Here is a 15,558-nt window from a genome sequence, read left to right as displayed (position 1 = left end):
TTTTGGATGAATGAAAACTAATAGAATTCATCACCAGCAAATCTACTATGAAAGAAATGCATAATTTTTTCAGGTGGAAGGGAAAAGGTACCAGAGGGAAACTTGAAAGAAGGGCAACACAAATGGTAACATCCACATGAACATTATAGACTGTTTTATGCCCAAGTTTTAAAAAGATGTATAATTGTTAAAAGCAAAAATTATAACATTTTGGATGGTTGTTTAATATACAGAGCTAATAAGTACTACAATTAAAACATGAAGGGGAATATTAATTCTAAGTAAACTGTGAAAAGTTAAGTATATATATATATAGAGAGAGAGAGAGAGAGAGAGTAATCGCTAGAGTAGCCACGGGGAAGATATACAAAAAGATATTCAAAAATCTAATAGATAAAATGGAATTCTTAGAACATTTGAATAATCCAAAAAGGCACAAACAGTGGAATTAAAAACAGAAGCTACTTACCATAGGATACTATATCATTCTTAGCTATCTATTTTAGAGTAATGAAAATCTATAGTCACAATAAACACGTACATGAATGTTTCTAAAAGTTTTGTTTGTAGTTAGTCAAAACTGGAAACAACTCAAATGTCCTTTAGTAGGTAAATGGGTTAAATCTGTAATTTATCCATGTAATGGATTACTACTCTGCAATAAAAAGGAAAAATTTATCTATGCAATAGCACTGTTGATTCCCAAAGGTATTATACTGAGTGAAAGAAGCATTTTCAAAAGGTTACATACTGTATGATTCCATTTATATGCCAATCTAGAAAAGGTAGAACTATATAGAAGATCAGTTTAGTTGGTGTTATGAGGAAGGGGAAGTTTTAACTACAAAGGGGCAACAAAAAAAATGTTTGGTGTGATTTGGCTGTTTATATTCTTATTATAGTGATTGTTACACAAATCTACCTTTATGTTAAAATTATGTTAAAACTGTACACCAAAAAAAAAAAGTTTTGTTGAGAAAAAAATCTTAATTGAATTGCCCAAGATTATGTGAGTTTTATGTCAGAAGAAAAGGTAAATAGTCTTCTGACTGAGCCCTCAAGCATTTCTTGAAAGAAATGAATTGATAAAGGAAAAATCATTTTACTAGTAGATGTCACAATGGTAATTTGGTAATACATTAACACATTAATTTTTATTTTTTATTTTTTTATTTTTTTTGGAACGGAGTCTTGCTCTGTTGCCAGGCTGGAGTACAGTGGTACCATCTCGGCTCACTGCAACCTCTGCTTCCTGGGTTCTAGCAGATCTCCTGCTTCAGCTTCCTGAGTAGCTGAGACTACAGGCGTGCACCACCATGCCCAACTAATTTTTGTATTTTTAGTAGAGACAGAGTTTCACCATGTTGGCCAGAATGTTCTTGATCTCATGACCTCATTATCCGCCCACTCAGCCTCCCAAAATGTTGGGATTATAGGCGTGAGCCACTGCACCCGGCCAACACATTAATTTTTAAATTGAAATCACAAATTTTAATGTATTTAAATAACACTTTATATCCAAAAACACTCCCAGGTTCAATATTTTCTGCCATATGACTTCACAGTTTCTCCTAGTAAAACTTCCAAGAGTATTTCTCCATCACTCAATTTGGGTTCAGCTATATAACTTGTTTTAGCAAAAGAATAAAGTAGAAGTGATCATGTGCCAGTTTCAAGCCTAGACCTTAAGAGGCCTTGTATGTTTCTATTTGCCCTCTTTTACCTCTGAGGTTGTCATGAGGAAAACATTGCTGGGGTTAGCCCACTTGCCCTGGGAGGGAGATGAGAGATGTGTAGTGGAGAAAATCCCGCTAAACTAAACCTAACTAACCCACAGATCAGTAAGATTAATTATCAGCATGTTAAAGCCCAACAGCTATGAGAATCAACATATCTAGGAAAGTGTTCCAACAAAAGGAACAAAACAAATCCAGTTCTAGTAAGTGGAGTACATAGTTTATCCATTGGCTCAAAACAGATGTTAACAGATGTGAAAGAAAAAGTCAAAGCAAGGCAGGCATCAGTGTTAACTTGTTACTTGACCTACTGGAGGCCCTTAAGCACAGATAAGATTAGAACTCAGAGTTGAAAGCAAGACTGAATCTCTTGGTGAAGTTCTAATGTATACATAGAATAGATGATGGTTAACTAAGAGGAATGCCTTTATGAAGATATAAGGAGGCGTCAAATACATAACCTATTGTGTTTCTTTTGAGCTGGCATCGGAAGAGCTTAATGACAGTTTGTGTGTGTGTGTGTGTGTGTGTGTGTGTGTGCAATTACAATCAGACTCTCACTCTTTGTCTCAGTGTTCTCTGACCTTTCTTGTCTTCATTTTAATAGTATTTACATTATTCCTTTGGACTACCTCTAATTCATTTTGAGTGTGACAGATAGTATAAATATCAATGTATGATACTGTAGCCTATGAACCAGTGCCTTTAGAATTGTACATCATGATCTCACCAACAATGTATGCAATATTTCAAGAATAATGGGGGATACCATAAAGGTTGCTACTTGCCTTTTATGTAAATGGCTAATAACACTGATTTTTATAAAATTCTATTCACTGTACTGAAATACTCAGGCAATCTTAAAAACTTTGGGGGGAAAATGCCTTTGCCAAATGATCCAGGGTCACAAATTTAAATCATTGCAGTTGTTCCAGGTAACTCTTATTCAATACCGTGATTAATTTCGGATGAGAGAGACTGAAAGTTTTCTGCCAGGCTTTATTAAACAACACTCCTTTTAACAGCTGAAAGATATCTAAAGTCAAAGGAATAAAAAGTAGTTTATTTTGGTTATGTCTTAAAACCCAATGTTTTTAATAAAAAGAGAAGCAATGAGCATAGCATTAAAATTTGTTTTACCAGTAAACTATCGCAAGGACAAAAAACCAAACACCGCATGTTCTCACTCATAGGTGGGAATTGAACAATGAGAACTCATGGACACAGGAAGGAGAACATCACATTCCGGGGACTGTTGTGGGTTGGGGGGAGGGGGGAAGGACAGCATTAGGAGATATACCTAATGCTAAATGACGAGTTAATGGGTGCAGCAAACCAACACGGCACATGGATACATATGTAACAAACCTGCACATTGTGCACATGTACCCTAAAACCCAAAGTATAATAAAAAAAAAAGAAAAAAAAAAGAAAATTTGTTTCACTTGGAAAGTCCTTAAATTTGGAAAACCAATTTTGGATCCCATGCTTGTGAGCTATGTCATTTGCTATCAGTGATGATACAAGTTCACAATGTAATCTTAAAATACTTTTATTTATGATACATATTAACCAAATTATATTATGCATAAACCCAACAATATAAGAAATATTAACACTAAGTTAATCTTTACTTTTTCAAAATCCTTTTCAAACTTTTCTAAACATTTTGTGGACATAAACAGTAACGTAAGTGTTCTAACTTTATTGCAATCTTAAAGAATTGCATTTGAAAATTCTGGGACTACTATTATCAGAAAATTAAACTAGAACAGATCAAAAGCCTGATATTTACATTCAAACAACAACAAAATATTGTATTTACCTACAAGTTGAGAGAAACCATATTTAGGGATAGAACTCACTTAGATGCATATTAGGGTCATCGAAGTACTTTTAAAAATCACTGTACCTGGGCCTTACCCCCAGAGATTCTGATTTAACTGATCAAGGGTAGAACAGGATATCGCTATATTTTTGCAAAGCTCTCCCAAGTGATTTTAATGTCCAGCCTGGCTGGAAAATCATTGATCTTTTAAATGAATGTGGTATGACCGCGGTAAAAGTTGATAAAATCTTGGGCTTCATTTCTAGAATACAATGACGAGATCAAAGGAGGCTTTCAGAACCACTATTATAGCCAGGTTGTTTGATCTGCTATCCAGGTGACACATTGTGAAAGGTGATGTTGACAAAGGAGAGAAACAGGTGTCACCGAGGACAGGATGATGATATGGTTTTGAAAACCTGAAATATTTTCTTGAAGAGCAGATTTAGGAAAATTACAATCCATCTGCATTGCTAACACAGGGAAAAGACAATCAACATAGTCTGTGTTCCTACAGGAGGCAGAGCCAGAATCAATGGATACAAGTTAGGATAGCAACTTTATCAGCTCAATAAAAGTAAGAGCATTTTGATAAGAGCTTTTCAGCCACAGATGAACAATCTGTAAAATACTCAAGCACAGGCCAGGTGATCTGTCATGAATATGGGAAAGTGGTTGAACTATAGATATTTTCTTCCCCATTGTACAAATAACCTGAAAGAACACCTTGAGGCTTCATGAAATTTCTCAAATCACGTCCTTGTGGTTTAGAGGCTAAAACAGAATGACTGAGGGGACTCAGACTATTGGGTAGAACCAAGCATGAGCTGCTTGTTCTTTGTGTGACCTCGGGAAGTCTACCACGCCCTCCTTAGCACTAGCCAAGTCTCTGGGTAGAGCATACCCTCAAAGGGAAGTTGGTTTTTCTTTTTGTCTTTACAAATAGAAATTTTAGTTACAGATTTCACTTAGATTGCTATTAAATGATTGATCAGACATTTTCCTCTTAAGATAGTTCCATTAATATACTGCAGTAAACTCAGTATAGAAGTGTTATGTAGTGGTAGCACTATAACCTTTAAGTGCTAAGCTAGATCAGATTCTCCCAACCTGTGCTGCACATTAGAAGCACTTGGAGAACTTTTAAAATAACTGATGGCCTGGCTTCACCCCAGAGAATGGAATTTAATAGGTCTAGGTAGGGTCACAACATTAAATGCTTTTAATAGTTCCCAGATGAATTTAATAGGAGGCTAAGGCTGACAACCACTAAAAATTTCTAAGGTCGTTCTCTAAAACTTCAGAATTCAATGCTTTATTTTCATTTAATTGCAAATAAGTATATTGTTTGTTGAAAAACAGAACAAGTTAAAAAAATACCCTGTAGCCATGATCAGACTTTCGATTATAAATTTATACAGAACACAGCAAGTCATTCGAATTTTGGTTTGTCTTTCTGAACAGTTTTGTAAATTACCAAGACTCAATTGTCGAAAGCCAGCTCATCATTTTGGGTGGCATGAGCCCAAGAGAAGAATAACTTAATTATGTTGAGTGATAGAATTAGCTTTCACAAAGATTGAAACAGGCTAAAACTATAATTTAAAAACAATAAAATTTAATTTAATAGCATTCTATTCTTGGCCCAAGAAAAATGTGAAAGTAAGTACTATAAACTGAAGTCATGGCTTAACAGTGTTTTTATGAGAAGGAAAACAAAATTGTTCCTGACTGCAAATTATCAGCAGTACAATACAGTTGCCCATCCCTCACCAAAAGTAATTTGATACTTAATTTTATTAACAAAAATACAAAATATAAATGAGTCTTCTCTTTGCTTCTATACCACTTATACCTAGTACTACCTGGCATATTAAGTTCAGATCTGGCCACCACCCTTCCACAGCTATGTTGATAAACCATTCCAAATGCAGAGGAGAATGATACTGATACTAGGACTTTGTAAAATCAGCAAGCCAGTCAGCTGGGAGGAGCAGTGAGGGTGGTCAGACAAAGACTAGTGAAGAATCTGGTATTTTTAAATGTGGAAAAGGTAACAAGGTGAGGCATAGAGGGGTGGTAGGTGGGAGGCAACTGTTGTGATTACTGCTGTTAAATATTTTATAAACCCATATTAAAAGGTATTAGGTTTTTCATATAATTTCCAAATGTACCCATACAAACATTACAAAGAAGTTACAAAAGACAGTCTTCATTACAGTTATGAAAAAAGCTTTGCTGTTTCTGTGTTAGAATGCAGTAAACTGCCTGTCACCAGATTGTAATGCAGGGTTGATATCTAAATCACGTTTGTAATTTCAGGTACATTGATGGGCTTATAACAGATACCCATAAGCATTCACTAAATGAAGTTTTCAAGTAAACCTGGGTGATCAACAACCAGGAAAGCTTGAAAGATGATTTGTTTAGGGTAGAGGTAGGACAGACCTTGGACTATATAGCTTTTAACACTACTTCCAGTCCTCAGATTCTATTGTTAGATGACACAAACTAAATCACAAAATCCTAAGATAACTCTAGATTTTTATTATTTGTAACTCAATACAAACCTAAATTCATCTTCTCCTAATAAAGTGTGTATCTTTTTCTCACACATGTGATTGTTGTTTTAGTCAGATTAAAATAAGCGGTCTTGCAAGCCTTGAAACTTCAGTGGCTTAACATAGGAAACTTCATTTCTCTCTCGCATAAATCTCTTGTGGTCCTGGCACCTATTAAGGACAACTTACTTCCAAATGGTGATTCAGAGATCCAGGCATCTCAATACATATGCTTCAAGGTCTCTAAAATGGGCTTATAAATGGGTGGCTTTGCAAGTAATCCACATAACTTCCATTCATTGGCCACTGGCCAAAAGCAGTTCCATAATCCCACGTAACTATTGGTGCGTAGGAAATCTGGGAAGCCCATGTATATTCAGCTAGCTATACATGTAACTGTCACAAAAGTAAACCATCAATGAAGATTAAGATTCAGAGCTACAAGCATCTGAGAGAGGACACAACTTAATTATGTCATACAGACAAGTACATGTTCTGTAATTCTTGTTCTGTCTTCATTGTAGAACTTAAAAAAATAATGTAACATTGGATTAAAAATTTGCAAGAAAATCTATTGGAGGATGAAACTGTCTAGAATACAATGTAGATGATATTCTGTCCAAAAATAATAGATTAGAAAATTTAATGTCAAAATAAATGTCCCAAATTAGATGAAACTCCTCTAATCAATGGCAAGTTAGATGGCAAGTTAGATGTGTGTTTATGTTCATTCTCCACATACCTACTTGAAATATAATTAATCATAACTCCTGAATCTCATTGCTCCCTCTTAATTCTTATTACTTTATGCACTTAAATTTGCTCTTTGGTACCTTTTAAATACCTCAGATTGGGCAATTCACTTACCAATTTTAAAAACAGCTCCTCTATATTGATTAAAAAATAGGACTTCACGAGAACCTCAAGAGAGGTTGTAAGTTCGATTTTTTCTCATATCATCCCAGTTATAACTTTCCTAAATAGTTCATATTTTGAACAGAGTCCTACAGGTCCATAATTCTGAAATTATAAAGTTTTCATTCTATTATTTATCACATTTGTAAGACCAGACTGGATAGATGTTAAAATGACATTTGGTCAAAACCAAGAGAGGCCACACCCAATGGGCAATCGAATCTGTAACTGGGGTAACAACACTAGTTCCAGAGTCAGTACATATCAAAGCTACACTTTCCTTGGCATTTGAAAATCCATTGTCTTCACATATTTCTATTTTAGAACTATTTTCTAGTTTAAAGTTAGAGGATAAAATATAGAGTTTGTAGTCACTATATAAAATAACACTTTTTAAAGCACCTTTTAGAAAACTGCTTTAAGATGTATAAAAGCAAATTCAATTTGAAACACTTACTGAATGTTTAATACAAATACACATAGTAAGCACATACTAAGCAAATTACTCATAAACTAAACCCTCCCTCTCTCAGTCCTTTAGCCCAGAATGCTGAGGATAACAGTGATAGCAGTTTCCTTTTATACTGTCTTAGTGCATCACTGTATCCAACTTGAGGCCACCTACATATTCCTTTATTCAGGGACAAACTGTACAATATTTCACACATCTTTACTTCACACAACTACAGTACACATAGGTTTATTTTTTGGCTACCTCTTAAATTCAAAACACCTATTCCCCCTCAGGGATCATTTTGATTCAAATACAATAAAATTTCAGACATAAAACCAACTTCCAGTTAACATACAAGTACCTACTATATGCCAGACTGCATGCTAAAACTGAAAAGATGGAATAAGACCCAGTCGTTGCCCTCAAGGAGCCCATGGCCTTATTGAGGAGAATGAAAGGTAAGTAAACAATCCAGTATGCAAAGTGCTCTGAGAAGGAAAGCCTATTAGAGATACACTATAGGCAATTAATCCTGTTTCAGTTATCCATTTCTGTGTAACAAACCATGTGGAAACTTAGTGACTCAATAAATTATCATCTTTTATAGTTCTGTATGGGTTTGCTTAGCTCAGCTGGGTGTTTCTTGGCTGAGGGGTCTCACATGTGGTTGCAGGCAGATGTTGACAGGAGCTATATTCATCTGAACTGGGATTTGTCTGAGACTGATGTCCAAATAATTCACTCATGTGGTAGAAGTGATGCAGGAGCTTGGTTTCAGCTGTTGGCCACAGTGCTTGCACATGGCCTTGCCATGTGGCATGGGCACAGCATGGTACCTGGATTCTACAGAGAATGCCCTAACAGTAAACATTCCAAGAGCTCAAAACCACAAAGCTTCTCATAACTCAATTTGGAAATTAGGCAGTCACTTCTACTGCATTCTATTCGTTATAGAGGACCCACCTGGGTTCACAATGGTATGAGTACTGGGAGGCATGGTTCACTGAGGACCATCTTTGTCGACTTGCTATCACAGGCACAAAATCATTTCAAAAATACATATTTTTAAAATTCCCTCTCTTCTTGACTCATAGGTCAATGGGAAAGCTGTCTGAGACAATATGAAAATCAATGATGCTACTCTAGCATGAGCTGAAGATCCCCTTGATTTCGTCCAGCAGCCAAGACACTAAGTGACCCAAAGGAAGAAAAGGGTGATCAAGGAGGCTGTGCGGTCAGTAAGTAAATGTGCAACAGCTGGAGTAAATTAGAACTACTTTAGTGCATAACTTCAGCAGGAATAAATTTTGTTAATCTTCAAAAAGTCAAAACAAAGATTATAACTTTCACAGTATCTGAATCACCCAGATTTTACTACCACAAGACACTTGTCCTCATTGTTGCACTTACCAGTTCCGTACTGATAATAAAGAAAAATTACGATTTACCTTTTCCTAACAAACAGCAATTTTTAAAATTTTGTTTTTACAATAGGACCCTATGGAACTGTTGTTTTAATATTACATAAATTAAGTAATTTTATCTACACTAAACAAATTGTTTTATCAGTTGTAGTCGAATCTGACTACTCTTAAGCTTATTTTATTATTAATCCAAGTAAATATTCTCTATTGGACATAGATTAGCAGTTTACAAATTAGATAAAAATAGAAAACAAATCACTTCAACAGTATTAACTGGAAATATGCTAGCTATCCCTTATTTCAGAATAAGGCGTCACAATTCTTCCTTTTAAAATGTTGTATAATACTTAAAAAAATATATAAATAATTCCTGAAAAAAAGCATCCAATATTTATCATTTTATTAGTATTAGCCTTTGGGAAAAAATTTGATAGCACGATTTTATAAAGCTCTTGCATTTGCTTCAAATTTAGGTTCTGTTAGCTAACTATTTTGACCACAAGGTGGAGCTGTGATGTCACAATTTGGCAAGATTTGTAAGCTACAAAAACTATGTAAATACAGACGAAAATAATTTAATAAAACAAATAGGATAATCTCATCTTGCAAATATGCACTATTTAAAATTAATCAATTATCCAAACATTAATTATCAGAAGAAAACTATCATTTAATTTGTCCAGTTCTCACTTAGCAGTTATTGAGTTTCATCATATATAAAATTGTCTTCAGTAGATGCAGAATTATTCTGTCATTTCACATCACGATCCCAAACAGATTTAGTGACTTTAAACCAGTGTTAAAATAATGTCTTTCAAAATTATCTTGTAATTAATCAGACTAATTCGTTAATCATTACAAAATGTACATTTTTTTCTCCTTCTCCATCCCTTATTTTATTATCTAATATTGACTTCAAGATCACCCATTATATCTTCTAAAATAATTCTTTCAGTTGATTATTTGTGTTTTGTATTTTTAAACAGGCTTAGAAATTTCTAACTTTCAAAAGAGAGTATTCAGATTTTGAGTCAACCAAATTTCAGTGAAGATAGAATAGCATGCTAAACTCATCAATTGTCTCTTGATTTATTAAATAAACAAACATTACCACCACTTCAATAATATCTGTCAGGAATGAAACCACTTTTCCAAATGAATGTTTCCTAACCTATTTTAATATATTAAGAATAAAACAAAAATATATCCATACATCTGTTGATGGACATTTAGGCTGTCTCCAAATCTTACCTATTGTGAACAGTGCTGCGATAAACACAGGAGTGCAGATATTGCTTCGGTAAACTGACTTCTTTTCCTTCTTGGTATATACCAAGCACTGGAATTGCTGTATCACATGGCAGCTCCATTTTTAGTTTTTTTGAGGAACCTCCAAACTGTACTCCATAGTGGTTGTAATTAATCACATTCTCAACAGCAGTGTGTGAGGGGTCCCTTTTCTCCGCATCCTCTCAAGCATTTGTTATCGCCTGTCTTTCGAATATAAGACATTCTAATTAGGGTGAGATAATATCTCATTGTAGTTTTGATTGGCATTTCTCTGATGAACAGTGATGTTAAGTTTTTAAATGCTATTGGAAAGATTTAAGACTTATAAAGTTCACAAATCCCTAGCCTGTTTACTTACCTTCCCAATCATTCTAATTTTTTATCAAAATAATGTAATTATGCAGTACTTCACATTTTTAAAGCATTTCTACATGTACAATTTTCTCTTCACATTATTTCTTAGTGTACTTCTCTTCCATTTTAATCCAAAACTCGTTGCATTAAAAAGTTTTATACATTTCCCTATTTTTCTTCCCAATGGCTTTTTCTTAATAATTATTCTTAAATAATGCTGTGGCTTGCTACTCTAAAAGACCACAAAACAAACAGTTCTGTTTGATACACTGCATTCATGAAGTCTTGAAGACTTCAATATTCCACAACAGTTAACATCTAGTCAGAGGGAATTATTTACACAGACTCAATTATGACTAAAAATTCTACTGGGCTCTTCTGCAACTTTAAGACATCTGTTAAATAACCATTCCAAATTCCGGATGAATGACAAGTTACCAGCATGTCATGTAAAATGGGCTTTAGGGCATAAAAAGCAAATAAGTCGAGACATACATATGTCAGACAGGAAAACAGAAGTGAGTATATAAAGAGATTCTGTGACGAGGATGGACCACTCAACTCATATGTTCATTGTTTTCCACTTTTCTATTCCATAGAAGGATATTTGACCTCTTAGTTGTTACCAATACAGATAAATTACTAGTGTTTTCAAAGATGAAGCAGAATGAAGATTAACGCACTGGACTACTACTGAAGTATTTATATTAAGGAAAATATTCATACTGATTCCTATGCACATTAAGAATTAGAAAAAATTCCACAACGGTGAGCATTTAAAGCACCTTGGTAATGTATGTATACACATACACACACATGCACACTTGTACACACACATGCGCACACACACACGGTACTATTGACATCCATATGCTTCCATTTATTCAAATTAGTTACGTGAATGTCTGCTGTTCCTTCTAGTCTTTTTTTCTTTAAATAATCAATACACAAATATATTTCTATAATATTTCGAAAACACAAGTGTAAAAGGAAAAAGGCATAAATCCCATTTGCTCCTCCATGATCTCATACCACTCTCCAGAGTTGTTCCTCTCTAGGAAATTTTCTGTCGGTTTATGAACACATATATAGTTTGTTTTTAACATAAATGGTATCGTACTCTGAATAGTGTGACTTTATCAGGTTCATCTGTCAGAGATATCTGATTGTTGGAGATACACAATAAGCCCTTGGACTACATGTTTTTGAACTATGCAGGCTCATGTATATGAGGGTTTTTTCTGTCTCTGCCACCCGAGATACCCTTCCTCTTCCCCTTCCTTCTCAGCCTACTCAGCGCGAAGACAACAAGGATGAAAACCTTTATGATGATCCACTTCCACTTAATGAATAGTAAGTACATTTTATCTTCCTTTATAATTTTTAAGTAACTTTAGCTCAGTGTAACAATACAGTGTATAATGCATATAACATATAAAATAAATGTTAATCAGCTGTTTATCAGTAAGGCTTCCAGTCAACAGTAGGTTATTAGTTGATAAATTTTGAGAGTCAAAAGGTACATGTGGATTTTCGACTGCTACAATCAGTGCCTCTAACGCCCACGTTATTCAGGGGATAATTGTTTATATATATGGGTATGTGTATTTTTTTCTTTTAAAAGCCTTTGCTATATTGCATAAAATGAATCAAACAATAGATGTACTTTCTGTATCTTCTACTCTGTGCGTTTCAAGCTGTATTTTTCTCCATCCTTCCAATTCTACTTGTTTTCTGTTTTTCAATTTTTTAAATCTACTTATGGGAACTTTTCTAATTTTCTCTCACTAATTATGAATCATCTTTTTAAAGCTACATTTTATATTATTTCATGGAATGTAGGATAGGAGGAAAGACAAAAAAAAATGTGCTCAATAGACTAACTGGATCCCATTTCTGAAAACATGGCATGAGACTGAAATAGTTATGCTAGGTAACCACCCATGGACACCAAAATGGAAAATAACTAGTACCTGGGAGATGTCTTTGAACTGTACCACAGGAGATACTAAGCTGGCTTTGCACTGGTAGGAACAGATCTGCTTTTATAACCAGAGTCTGTTCTGATGAGCTGGCATCTACATCATACCAGGTGTTACAAATTTTGAAAACCATTCCTGATGTACAGTAACATAATTCACAAATCATTACTAAAATGTCTCCTCATCCTAGTTGATGGATAGTAGAAATTTTCTTTGGTTATTAAGTGTCGCCAAAGAAGAGAACAGGAGTAGAACTCAATTTCCTTATCTTTTTAAGTCCATCTCCCAGTGACTATAATGTCTTCTTCATCAACATATCCTTGGTGCCTGGAACAGCACCTGGCCCATAATACAGACCCAGAAGATATTAATAAACAAATAAACCTATATTGAATAACGTTTGGCTTCTATTTTCTCACCTGTAAAACGAGTTAGATCAAATCCCTAGTCATCCTAAAATTGAAGATTTTCTAATTTCATTTATAATTTAATAGTTTCATATATCATTAAATCTACTAAGCAAAATGAAAAATCATAGGCTTCATTCTTTCAGACAATTCCATCATGTATTCACTTTGGAAGATAAACACCAATAATAAAGAGAACAACAAAACTTTCTAAAATTATTTTATTTTTTATAATTTTCTAACACATGGTGTTAGAAAATGAATTTTGGCCCCGTGATTAAGAATTTCTTTTCAAGTTTAACTTTTACATTAAAAACAGTAGCTACAATAAGGATATTTCAACCTTACTTAGAGAAATGATAAAACATCAAGTCAACAAATATTTTTGTTGGAGAATTTTTTTATAAGTGGGATAGAGGGAAGTTAACATAGACACTCAGAAGAATAAAATGGAAATTATGCTAGGAAGATAAAAAAGCAAGTAATCCTCCCCCAAAAAAAAAGGAGAGAGACAAAGGGCAAAAGGGAAGAAGCAAGGCTCAACAACTTTGTTTTCCTGATATAAAATTCAAGTACTTAAAAAGTTTTTTTAAAAAATAATTAAATGCACTACTCATCTCAATGAAATTTTTCGTTTTCCTCACTATTTTCTAGAACTTTCTAAAAAAAGGAAACAAAGCAAAAAAAAAAAATCTGTTTGACTTAAGGACACTTGCTGATCTTGACACTTGATAATACTTTCAGAAATGGAAAGGTTTTCCTAAATCTAATACCTGCTTAATATAATCCACTTTGGAAGATTCATCTGAAAGAAACATAGGGTTTGATTTTTAATACAAATATAAAATAATCTGCCTTACAATCAAAACAAAAATGTTTTCAACTGTATATGCTCCTCGGTTGTGTTTTATACTAATTTTCTTGAGGAAAACATTGTGTAATTTTTTGTGTGTTCCCTTTGTAACTACCATAAATAAGACCTGCATAGGTGTTCAGAAAAATACTTAGTTGCATACAAATCCAGTTAGAATCTGATTTTCAAGGTTTTAAAACATGGTAATTTATATCCATTTTGTCTACATTTCCTCTATATTTTGATAAATAAAAATCTTCCCATGCTTTTTTTAAATAAGAAAATATTATTAGTCTTGCCATTTGTACCTAAATATTTTATCAATTTGAAACACAAATTCATAAACTGTCATTATTCTCAGAGGCAACAAAGCATAGAAATAAATATTAAGTTTTTTCTTTCTTTTCTTCTTCAATCTGTGTTTTAAGGCTCAGAGCAGACATTAAGAAATATCAAACAATTTTTCATAAAAAGTTTTTCAAATGTTTGGCCCAAAGTGAAGTTGTTCTGTTGACATTATTTAAATATTCCTCTCATCTTCTCAGCCACAACTTCAAAGACGTGTTCATGCCAGTCATTCATCCAAAATAAATTTCAATTCGATGAAAAGTAAATAACTTAGGGATCTATAAATGACACTGCAATGTATCTTGTTCCATTTTTAACAGGAAGTCCTTCATGCAAGTGTGTGAGTCTCCCAGGATGCATGAAGCTCCAGCCTTTTCGTGGTGACTCAATAGAGCAATTGTACCTTAGAAATTTGCAACCACCTCCCTAAAAAAGTTAAAATGAAGAAATACATCAGATTATATTTAACCACTAGCAAAATTCAAATTATGTCATTTGAGCAAAATTTTAAAAAGAAACTAAGGCCTAAGGCAAAGTCCTTTTCATAATGATATATTTCTTTTGAAAAATCTAAAAACATAAGAGTCATAATTACCTGAAAGTCTTCTCCCACGTTATTAAGTGCAATGTTTATGGTAAATGTAGAAGCATCGTGATGAGGACGAAGAGAACGCTGTCTTTCAGGGGAGTATTTTACTACAAAATTCAGTAGCGCAAATCCCTGAAAAAGCAAAGTAATCCAGTGGATTTGCTTATTAATAAAAACATTAAAAAGAACACCTGTGTAAAAATGGGTAAGAAATAGGCTGGAGGGGTGGGAGGATAACCACCTTCGTATAATAGCCTGCAAAGACCTTCAGTGTAACTGGTGCAATGAACTCCCGGATAAAATGAAGCCATACATTCTCCAGATCAACTTGCTTCATGTGGATATCATCAGTTGGGACATTTTCATAACCACCAGATATACGGCTATCCTAGAAACAACATTAATGACATAATAAGCTGGACTCCACGTGCAATTCCCATTTATATTATAGTATTTTTTTCAACCACAGATCATAATAGACAATAAAAATAACAGTTGTTCCAATGTGGTATATCATCTGCTTTCACTGTAAAATTATCAAAATAACTTAAGTAACAGCTTTGTCAATGATACAATGACGAAACAGAGTAATGTAAGGTCAGTAGTCTCCTTTCCTACTTCTTAAATGTATATGGGAAGTTTAACTATAAAGTAAATAAAATTGACTTCCTAAGCCCTCACATCCCCTCTTAAAAATGAGTTTTTTCTTACAGTGACCCTTTAGGCAGTCTTAGCTGCTTGATGAGCATACACTTGGCATATCTGCTTTCTGTATTACCAAACACCGAAAACAAGCTTTCCCCGCCCTTCCTCACTT

At 33.9% G+C, this 15,558-nt stretch overlaps 1 protein-coding gene across 3 annotated transcripts in view; it reads right to left on the bottom strand.

Moving 5' to 3' along the window:
• Window positions 1–13,154: 13,154 nt before the first annotated feature.
• Window positions 13,155–15,558, bottom strand: part of PLOD2 (procollagen-lysine,2-oxoglutarate 5-dioxygenase 2) — a 96,041-nt gene continuing 93,637 nt past the window's right edge. For all 3 annotated transcript variants that reach the window (XM_055295139.2, XM_055295138.2, XM_063611292.1), the window contains 3 exons: window positions 14,983–15,129; window positions 14,748–14,873; window positions 13,155–14,578 (listed from right to left, as the gene is read on the bottom strand). In XM_055295139.2, the coding sequence (XP_055151114.1) occupies window positions 14,423–14,578; window positions 14,748–14,873; window positions 14,983–15,129 (429 nt within the window). In that variant the 3' untranslated portion in view covers window positions 13,155–14,422. The remainder of the gene's footprint in view (window positions 14,579–14,747; window positions 14,874–14,982; window positions 15,130–15,558) is intronic.

The sequence above is a fragment of the Symphalangus syndactylus genome, chromosome 10 (genome assembly GCF_028878055.3).
Source record: "Symphalangus syndactylus isolate Jambi chromosome 10, NHGRI_mSymSyn1-v2.1_pri, whole genome shotgun sequence".
In the NCBI taxonomy this organism is placed as follows: domain Eukaryota; kingdom Metazoa; phylum Chordata; class Mammalia; order Primates; family Hylobatidae; genus Symphalangus; species Symphalangus syndactylus.
Note: the sequence above shows the minus strand (reverse complement) of the source record. Positions and strands in the feature narration are given on the sequence as shown.